The sequence below is a fragment of the Saccostrea cucullata genome, unplaced genomic scaffold (genome assembly GCF_032062105.1).
Source record: "Saccostrea cucullata isolate Sc308-1 unplaced genomic scaffold, CSIRO_AGI_Scuc_v1 ctg4781, whole genome shotgun sequence".
NCBI classification, from domain to species: Eukaryota; Metazoa; Mollusca; class Bivalvia; order Ostreida; family Ostreidae; genus Saccostrea; species Saccostrea cuccullata.
Genome location: NW_026930273.1, coordinates 29,937 through 41,428, shown reverse-complemented (window position 1 = coordinate 41,428; position 11,492 = coordinate 29,937). Strand labels below are relative to the sequence as shown.

General features: G+C 31.4%; 1 protein-coding gene across 1 annotated transcript; it reads right to left on the bottom strand.

Annotated features, from left to right (window-relative positions):
- Positions 1-1,828: 1,828 nt before the first annotated feature.
- Positions 1,829-10,223, bottom strand: LOC134283531 (cytochrome P450 3A41-like; the record flags this gene model as incomplete). The annotated part of the gene is made up of 10 exons (XM_062766047.1): positions 10,110-10,223; positions 6,267-6,363; positions 5,899-5,951; positions 5,344-5,440; positions 4,300-4,422; positions 3,203-3,294; positions 2,968-3,122; positions 2,539-2,663; positions 2,182-2,263; positions 1,829-2,010 (listed from the first exon to the last, which is right to left on the bottom strand). Coding segments are annotated over exons 1-10 (1,062 nt in total), but the record flags the coding sequence as incomplete, so codon positions are not given.
- Between the last annotated feature and the right edge of the window lie 1,269 nt (positions 10,224-11,492).

The window sequence follows — 11,492 nt, the reverse complement described above, 5'->3', positions numbered from 1 at the left end:
GATTTAATTAATATATTTAAATGATTTATTGTTATTTGGTGTTCTTTATATACGAAAGTAAGTTGTTGAATAGGTTTGTTCCCGTTTTGCACACATTTAATTACAGATAATTAAAAAATGTGTGAAAAACGGGAATTTGACCAGGTGAGATAATTACGTAATTGCTATAGTCTATACTATACTTGGCTTAGCAAGTATGTGAAAGATGAACTAGTGAAAAAATAAGAGAACAAATACAAAGTTAATGTATTTGATTATCCGATGATCTTATTATGACATCTTTTCAAATTAATTTTTATTCACTATTTTCTTTATTATATGTTATATCTTTAATTCATTTAGAATTATATCAAGATTTAAAAGTACATATTCTTTTTTTTAAGAAATTGGACTTAATAAGAAATAATATGAAACAAATATTAATTATTTATTCAATAAAACCAAATATTTTCCCATAAATATATATATAATTTCAATAAAATGCTTATAAAATTGTATTAAACCTCTTAAGAATACATTAAGCTAAATCAGGTATTCACAGGTAAATCCAGGTAAATCCAAAACAGAAATCAGACTATAATTGCTATCAAAACACACTTCACACCTGTTGTTCTATACTAATTACCAAATGTGTGCAAAACGGGAACACACCGTTGAATATGTTCATGATATAAACTCAATACATTAATTACAATTTCGTCTGAGATTATCTAGTAAAGCGGTCAATCTCCCGTTTTTAACCTTTTATGTAATATAAATAAATACATATCTAGAAAAACTAAAAAGCTTTACACAGCATCAGGGAAATGCTAATTTGTGAGAACATTTCATGACTATGTATGATGTAAATTCTTTGGCTGTAAAATTAAAATTTAACAACACAAACAAAACCAAAAGAAAAAAAAAACAAAAAAAAAAAACAAAAACAAAAAAAAAAACGACAACAACAAAATCAATAACAAATTTCTTTCAGAAATTTATGTAAAATGAAATGTAAGAAAGGGGATTTCATACATGTGTGATAATTGTGGATTTGGATATGTGTGAAAATAAATATACAACTGTGTTGGCAATTTTTTATTCAATGGTTCGAAACCTGGAATAAGTGGCCACTTGTCTTATGTGGCCAATTTGTCATTCTCCCACAAGTGGCCTCTTAAAACAGGTTTGACTGTACATTCAAATAATATGGGAAGTTTGCAAATTACGGGTTTATGTGTTAAAGGTCTTTTAAAACAGGAAGTAGATATATGCAAAGCTTTTTATCAATTTTTGAAGCCTCATCCTCACAACGGGTCAATGAGCTGAGAAGGTTGGACTGAACACTACCCAAGGAGCCCTTCACATAAGTTTTATCATTTCTGGCCCAGTGCTTCTTGTGAAGAAGAGTTTTGACTGGTCATATCCATTGCCAGGCCTTTATATTAATCATGTTAACATATAAAAACTTGGCTTTAGATATCAGTCAAATAACGAGCCCATATTTGCAAACAAATTCATTGAAGTTTGCAAATGGTTGAATTTAAACCGATGAATGCCCTGTTACATCAACTTACAAGTCAGTAGCCCTCCTCGGCAGGTTATAATGGAATTATAACATACATGTAAACATGGTATTGGCTGACAATAGAACCACTGGAGGAATCAGGTTTGTAATATGCAAATTGAATACAATATGAGCAAAACCATTAGTTTTATTTAATTTCTGTAAAATATTATTATCAACCACAAGTAAAGAAAAGGAAAAAAAGTGATATCATTAATGATAAACAGTGATATCTGATCAAATTAGCATTTAATTTATAGCAACAACTTTGAGACATCTCACCTCTTTGTGACAATCAGAGTTTGATGTTTTTAAACATGCTCTGATTTCATTTATCAATTTCTTCTGGCATTCAGGATGTACTGCTAGACATAAAACTGTCAGTCCTAGTGCATTAGCCACCGTTTCGTATCCGGACAAGACGAAGAATAAGCTATTAGCCGTTAGGTCGGAAATGCTTAGATCTGAAACATCAAAGTCAAGTAAGTAGGTTGAACTTGCATTTGATTGGGAATATTTTTCTTTGGCACAATGGCGGAAGACAGTATTTATACATCAAAGGCAATAACAATCAGTTGCATGCTTATTATCAATAAATAGATATAGGTTGTAATTGACGTGGTTTAATGTCAAACCTAGGTTTATCCCCTTCCTTTCCTTGGTAGTGTTTGAGTTGCTGTCGGCTTCCAGCATACTTTGAAGAAGGTCATTACATTTCTACAAAGATTTAAAACTAATATTTCTAATTTATTTCTCATCACTGTAAAACTGAAGCTGACATAATAACTGCATCACCTTAATTTAAATTCAAATTTGAATCATCTGAGACGGTTTTAAAGTTTTTTGATGCATTGTTGCATATTACCTTGATAAATAGCCAAAATAATTGAAATCGTATACTGGCATAGTATCTGAATGAGTTCAGTTTGTTCGAGCAAAGAGGACTGCTGAAATACTGAGAAGTTACATAATCATTGTCATTATATTCTCACATTATCTGGGTTATCCCTCTTCTCTATTTCTGCCGTCATCTGATCATTGAAAAACTTCCTGGTGACCTTGGAGATAGGGTTGTAATTTTTACACTGGAACCAGAGCCGCAAACAGGGAAGTATTGCTGTCATGTGAAAAAGATACAAGTCTGGGGATGTTAATATTCAAGTAGAGAATATTTATCCATAATTGTTATTCAACAAGAACTTTTATAATCTAGCAGCTGATATTTTGAACGTTTATAAAATAAAGTATGAAAATTTGATGCAAAATCATACTTCCGAGTTCAGCTTTCACATGTGTGAAGATATTAATTTAATGGTAGAAAAAGTAATTTTTCGTAAATAATCAGTGAAAGAGAAAATTATAGTGATAGAATTAAATCTCATGCCAATGGTTTATTTCTACGTTGATATAGAAGATCTTACCACATAGTGTTACTGGCTTTACAATATCTTTATTGCCAGCGTTAAAGGCTTCAAGAACTTTTCTGACAAAATCTTCATTAGGATTTTTATGGCTGGTCACACGATGGCCAAATAGAGAGGTACACAAAACGTCCATTGAGTAATAGGCACACGCTCTGTAATTGAGACGAAAGTCATTATACTATTCATTTGATATTTTAAAAAAGGATAACATTTGACGGTGTAGAAGACTTACTCGTAAAAATCGAAGCCATTTTTGTTTGCCATAGACAATTCCTTTATATGATCCACCAATTCATCCGCACATTCATTTACGATGGATAGTACCTATAAAAGAAAGTAGGGTTGGTCTTCAATTGTCATGGTTGGCGGAATACACCCTTCATTTTTTACATCATTTTTTTTCCTGAAAGGTTTTTCATTTATGCATAAAATTTTCATTTTTCTGTAAGTAGACAACCACGTAAGGTTGATTGTTTTGTAGATATGTGAATTTATAAAAGTTTCAGTCCTTGATAATTAATGGGAAAAATCGGTGATATACCAAAAGCACAATGTGTTCGTTGGGTAAAATGACGATAATTATATTATATTAGGGTGCATGCATAATGCTGAAATAATGCATCAAAACAATTTTTAGTCATTCTTTTCTATTAAGCAAGACATGTACAATTCAGCGCCAGTGAATCTAGGTTAAATCCTATAAAATGTTCCTGTTGTTTTGTTGTTTTCTCTCCTAAAATCATGTCAACAGAGAAATTCGTATTTTGAAAGAAAAAAGTCAACGTTATCGACCAGTAATCAAATTCCTTTTGAAAACACTGATTTACTTCTAAGTCCGTATTTGAGCGAAAGATTACATGTAGGAAAGTCTATGAACAACGAAATTATCGTGGCCCCGATTAGCATTTTTGCTGAATAAAGTTAACGAGTAATATTGTCTGTATGATTTTATCTATTATCCAAGGGTTTTGTGGAATGATGACAAAACAGCCTACACAAATTATGGGATATCATTAATATACGCTACACATTGCATTATCAGTCATTTATTATCATATTAAAATATATGTCGAGTACTTGCTCATGTCATTCCAACTTTTACTTGTTTTACTTTTATTGGTAAATGTACAAACATACCTTTTCAAAGATTTATTTTCATGTTAGTGTGTCTTAATAGATACTTCTACGGTATATAAACAAGAAATGTTACTACAGAAAAATTATATATCCTAATATCTTCGAATCTATGTTACCATTTTTAGGTATGGACAGAAAACGACATCATAAAAAGTTTAGTATTAAATTATTCTGTATTCTTTTATAACTTACACCTGATTTTTCTAGTTTTGCCGGACAAAATAATGGCGCCAATCTCCTACGAAGGAACTCCCACTTCTCATCCTTTGTCAGGGCAACAGCCGACTGCAGAGTACAGCCCAGGTTCATAATGCTCTAAACACACACAAGGTACAAAATAGTCATCATTAAGGAAAAGTATTACTATAAAACAATTGAAATATTGAAATAGACAACATTTAGTAACAGTTGGCATCCGAGTACAAGCTAAGTTTATGATTTGTCATTAAGGAAAAGTTTTACATGAAAAAGACAAAATTTAGTAACAACCAACATCAGAGTTTAACCTAATGAGGCATCTCCTTCCAACACCATTTGTTGCTCCTTATCATTGGGTATATAAACATTAATGGAAAAATTGGTAGACAATTTAGTGAGGAAACAATGGCTTAACAATTTGTATGAAAAACGTCGGTCAACATCCGACTTTTTCTTATAAAATCAGTATTTTGCAAATTCTATGGTCGATGCAGTGTCCTTGTTAGCAAATAAAATCTATATTGTATTTGCTAAAATGGCCTACTGTATTTGCTAAGAATTTAATTGCATCGACCATAGAAACTGCTTTATGATTATTTTATTCGAACTGTTAATATTCTTGCCTCTTTAACTTGTCAATAGTTTGCATGTCTCGTTTTAGAAATTATTCGTACGTAGAACATGTTCCTTAAGAAAAAATGAAAATCAGTTAGATCTAGTGCTATACCAAAGTTTCATATACAAATTTCTGCATAAGATCGGTCCATTAACAGAAATAACTAGTATACAAATCTCAGAAATCTGTGTAGTCTTTCTGTCCCTTTTTGTACTCCTCGAAATATCAATCAGTTTCTTTGGTTTTCTTATGTATGTATTTATTTACTAATCCACATCAACATGAACATTTGAAAAAAATATACAAAATATTTGCGCAATTATAACTTTTTAATACTTAGTATTCTAGATTCTTACCGCTCTGTTTCTAGATTCTTACCGCTCTGTTTCTAGATTCTTACCGCTCTGTTTCTAGATTCTTACCGCTCTGTTTCTGAAGCAATTAAACTTCTTTACACAGACTTCGTGAATAAAGTCAGCATCACTCGTCAATAAACAAGGTCTGTGTCCAACAAAAATTCTAAAAGGAGAAAGAAAAAATAGGGTTTTGGCAGTTTTTCTCTGTAAGAGTTTGAATTATTAAAGAACTGCATTATAAAAAAGAATATAGGAAGACTGTGAGTATGAGCAATGATGGAAGTGTACGAATAATGCCATGACTTTAAATAATGAATTTATTAGAGTTTCACTCTGTAGTATATTACTTTGGTAAATCATTAATTGTGCTTGTCTGACTAAGTTTAAATTCAAGAACGTCTCATATATATATCTAAGATAGGCAATTAAAATTTCCCTTCCAAAGTTCGAAAAAATTGACTATCAACATAAAATACCAGAGAGCACAAAATTTTCTTCTTTAATACAAAAAAGATTAAAAAAAAAAGGATTCAAACTGCTGAAGAAAGAATATAGATGCATGGTCGGAGAAGTTATAGTAAATGTATAAAAATTATTTTACAAGAACTTGATCTTACATACCCGACTATTTTTCCGTATTTTGACAACAATTCCAAATCTGTTTTAGCAATCCCCTTTAGAATAATAAAAAAAATAACATGCATCCATGTCCATGTATGAAGATGAAAAAATAAACAATACAAATGTTGTTGCAATTTTACTTTAATAAAATTTAAGGATCACATACTTCTTTGAACATATAATACAAACTTGCAACATTGTAATCATTATAAAATGTCAATCAGTAATAAAGAATATAGTGATTAAAGCAAATTGAATAAAACCAATTGCAGTTAATGCAATATTTTCAAAAAGAATTACATTGCTTTGCTATTGCAAATTATCTTTTTTTAACATTTAAATACATGTACAATTTAAATTAATTATACCTTTTTCTTAATTAAAGGAATGATTCCTAAAAACGGAGCAGGTTCTGGGCCAGGAATATTTAGCTGCTTAAAATACCCGTGTCTTCTCTTGCTGAATCTGGAATACGAACAGGTGAATTTTTACGTCATTATCGACAACTTTATCTTTCAGAAACATCCGTATGCCTACTGTAAACCTAGCAATTCTTTTGATTTATAAAGATCCGCTGTTGTCAGATTCCTTATGTTCTTTCTTTCACTTTTACATCAGCGTTGTACTCTTTTGTATTTTTCTGGGGTTTTTTTCTCTTTTTTCCAATATCACGTCTCTAACAAAACTTCTATTTAGTAAGTATAATTTTGAGGAGAATTTTTATCGTCTAGCTAACGTGTGCATTTGACCAAGCAGAATTTTTCGAAATGAGATTCACTTGTTTCTTTGCATGAAATATGTTGAGATAACAAGCAGTGTTCGAGCTCAAAAAACTATTAAACATTACAAAATAAGAACAGAACAAACACGGATCGACCTCCAAAACATCAGAGGTAGGATCAGGTGCTATGGAGGAGTGTACATCCCCTGCCGACCCAACACACAGTGCGCTCCTTGGCATGAAAATCAGTGTGTAAATAATTGCCTAACAATAAATATGAAAAAAAAAGTCCTTCAGCATTTGACTTAAGTTATGATAAATTTTATTTGCTGACAAGATCATTGTATCGACCATTGAACATACGAAATGATGACTTTAAACGAAATTGCTAATATTCTTGTCTGTCAATAACTAACTTCGATTTAAAAATTGTTCATACGAAGAACATGTTCTTGCGTATCGTATCAACTGAGAGATACAGGTAAAGAAGGTATATTCCAAATGAAATGGAAAGTATCAAGATTTAAGAGCCAGATAAGATTCGTCATGGATGTTCAACGTCAGTCGTTAAACTTTTCAAGACACTTTTTATACACTGGATAAAGTCATTTCACGTTCACGTTCACGTTTATGTCTCTCAGTTAAATTGATACGCAAAAAATTTCCATGTACAAACAACTACTACATGTACATGTTTAACGTGACGTTTTATTCACAAATAAGTTTATGATCCAACTATATCAACGATTTTGATGAAAGTCAACATTTCGCTTATTCTATAGCCGATACTTTAACCATGTGTGTTAATAAAACTTTCCGTTGTTTAGAATATTGCCGGACGTCTTTTATACAAAATTTAGCCGTTATTTTCACACTGAATTGACTACGGATTTTTTTCGTTCTGATAAGGAGCAACACCGACTGTGACGTCGACAGGGGACGTTTACTCCTCTGTGGCACCCAATTCCACATTCGTTTTAGAGGTCCGAGTTGGCGCTTCTCAAAACTTAATTTTTGCACGATTAGTTCTTATATTTTTTATCATCTTGCTTTCTTGGATATGTTACTTGAAAAGGACACTAATGGTAATCTAACAACCAAGCTCTATGATAAAAGTGATGACTTTAACTTTTCTATCGCCAACTTCCCTTACCTATGCAGCAATATACCTTCATCACCTGCATACGAAGTTTACATATCTTAGTTGATTCGATACGCTAGAGCATGCTCTACGTATGAACAATTTCTAAAACGAGGTAAATTATTGACAAACAAGTTGATTAAACAAGACTATCAGCAGTCTCGTTTAAAGTCATCATTTCGTAAGTTCTATGGTCGATACCATGACCTTGTGAGCAAATACAATTTATCATTGAGTCAAATGCTGGCTGACGTTTTTCATACTAATTGTTAGTCCATTATTTATACCCTGAATTGACGACGGATTTTTCCATTATTCCCCGATCATGACAAGGAGCACACGGCGGGTGTGACCGGTCGGCAGGGGATGCTCACTCCTCCATGGCACCTGATCCCACCTCTATGTTTTGGAGGTCTGTGTTTGCTCTGCTTCTATTTTGTATAGTTTTTTGGATTTTGATATTGAATACTGTTCGTTATCTCCATAACCTTCATTTCTTAAGTTCCGTGTTTATCGCTCTGTTTACAATCTGTATTGTTGAAAGATTTGTGAGATCGGTCATTGTTCGTTATCTGCACCTCTTTTTCTTTTTTTAAAATACGTGTATAAAGGATTCTTTCTTATTCACCTTTGTATGCATTGCTTTTTCTGTTTTCATCTCAGATCAGTTTATTTACTTAAAACGACTGCCTTCGACATCAAACGTTATATCAGATTAACATTATTTTGTCAGTATGTTTAAGCATTTGATGCATAAAGAGTAACAAAATTGATGATCGTTTGTTCTATTTTTATTTTAACCTCAAAAACGGCATATAAGTCCGAATCATAACTACATAAACAAACATTTTGGAACAATCTTTTCTATACGGTATACTAGTATATCCAGGATTTCTAAATTATTTTGGAAGTATATTATCATAATATGTCGCCATCGTAATGTGATTCAGAAAAAAAACCTTAAATTAAGACATCAGACCAGGAAGGCGTTGGAGTAAAATGAACAGTAGATGATTAATTGATCAGAATCGCATGTATATGTCAATTTGTTTAGTAATCCAAAGTTAATAATGCATCAAATTGTTCGATTTCCTTTAAATGAATAATATAAATAAAGTATCTACGATGTTTCATTAATTATTAATTCATGGTTAACTATTTAATGGATTATCGAAAATAAACCACAACCCCCGGCAAGCACATGCAGTTTAGCAAGTGATTCACCTGTTTTCTAATTGCGGTTCAAAATGTAGAATATATTATGTAAATACTACTACTTTGAGGTGACAGATAATATTAATGGATTTGGGACATTTTTCTTCTCTCACGGGAGGGGGGCAGGCTCCTTAAGATCCTAAATGTGTAGTCTTTTAAAACCTATACAATGATGCATTCAAGAGGAGATAGGGACGGTGTACAATTACATGATCGTCTCGTTTTCTATAAAACCCTGATTGTCTATCTTTAATACCTGTGTTCGTAGGAATGAAAAGATTTTGAAATAATGTTGTTTTTTTATATATTCAAAAATTACATCGTATAAAAATGTTTTGTCATCTTATTTGGGTTTAAAAACCAGCAAACATGATACACAGCTGTTCCATGTTTGAAATAACAGAAAGATCGAAAGTTTTGAATTTGTTTTACATTTACACACGAAAAATATTATCCTTTCAATTTAGATTAAATACGTCTTAGAGAACACTTTGTGTACAATGCATCAAGTTTCTTTCGGACAAAAGTTCTTATAAAAACATTTTTGGACGTTTAGTCGGGTATAATAATGTTTTGATCTTATACAAACACTTTCTTACAATTTTTCTTAAGTTGATTTAAAGTACTTCTTAAACCCCACGATTAAGCTATTCTCCCTTGTTACTCTGCAACTCATACTTGTCTTAGATTGTGATAGTCTTGTCCTTGGCCAGTTAAGGCTAAAAGTAAATGGGCATCAAGCAATGAATCCATATACAAACTTTTTCTGTATAATTTTTCTTTTGGCAATGCAAAAAGACATCATTGAGAAAGATCTTACTGGTTGAATCGGGTCAACTAAACTCATAAATCGTACAGAATGGGATAAATGATCTTTAAAAGATCAGATCTGATCAGCTGATAGTAGTGGATATAAAAAATCAACCATGTTACCTATAATTAGCATTAAACAATTTGTATGCATGCTAATAACATAACAATATACCAAGTCAAAATCATTGACATTTATAAACACATTTACTTTTTAGATAATGAAAACGTTCATTTACTGGAATCGTTAACTTGATACTAAATAAGCTAATGCATAAATTTCGATGCCTGAAATGATACAAAATGTGTAAAATATCTACTCACATTACAAATGCTACGATTAAACCACATGTTATTCCCAGCAAATAAAGCCACACCATTCTGTTCCCCTAATGTCGCAGTATAATTCTGTCGGTTTTGTAAACCTGGCCGATTGACTGTTAACTCAAGACCACCGTACCAGTTCCGCCTTCCGCATTTAAATTTAAACCTCAAGCACCTACATAGCAATGATACCGACATGGAATTGTTACATAATTCATTGTAGACGATTATAGCTTTTGTTTGAACAGATAAGCTTTTTAAATCGGTAAATAACTGCCAGTGTGATTTTTATTCACCTTTGTGTACGATCTGTCTCCTTGTGAAATGTGTATTTTCAAAGTTCATCTACACAAAAAAGTAAATCATTTTATTATTTAACGAAATCTAAAGGTCGTTAATGTTTAAAAACCTATCAATAGATTATCATATTTTTGTTCCTAACAATTGACAAAGAGGAAGATCAACATTACCACTATATTGAAAATAAAAATCGAGATTCGAGATTCGAAATACGAGATTCGAAATTCGAGATTCAAGATCCAGATTAACCAATCAAAAGCGGGTTCAACATTTGATTACTCCCCTTTATTATGATTTTACTATCAAGAAATCGTTTAATATATTAATAACAAATGAGTCATTTGATTAAATTACAATGCAAGAAAGAGTGTTATATATATTACAAGGAAATTTAAATATCATTGGATTTTTGATCAGCAAGATATACTTCAATTTATATTATGACGTCTTAAATATTAAATAGAATACATATACCAGGAGTATATATATTTTTGTTTTGTCTCCTTTGTATCCGGAGTTATAAATAAGTGTCAAGTGTCTAAAGATTAACAATAACACCATCCCTACCAACCCCACCTGCCTAACTTCCAAAAACACTGAAAATGTTACTTTGTAAAATTTGAAAGGCGACGTGGTATTGAAAAACAAAAATCGCGTTCGTTTTCCTGATAGAGGAAATACATAAAAATCAAGTATTTAATTACTTATCTTAATCTAAGGCTTTGATTTCTTGAATTAATTAAAGAATATATATACAATATAGATTGGCAATATGAATTAAAATAAATGCGGCATTTATTTTATCTTATATCAAATAGTAGATGAGTCTAAGTTTAATTCAGAACTATAGCGTCATGGTTTTTAATTCTAGTCTCTTACCATACCGTTATGACCAAAGACTAAAATAGTAACGCTACAGTTCGATTAATTCAGCAGTCAAGTCTCACAGCACAAATGTACCCTTTATAAATTTAATGAAATATATACATGTATCCTTGATCTACTGTGCAGTATAGAGACGATTCATAATACTAGTATAATCAAATACAATATTCTCCCTCAGCAATGATCTGATTAAAAAAC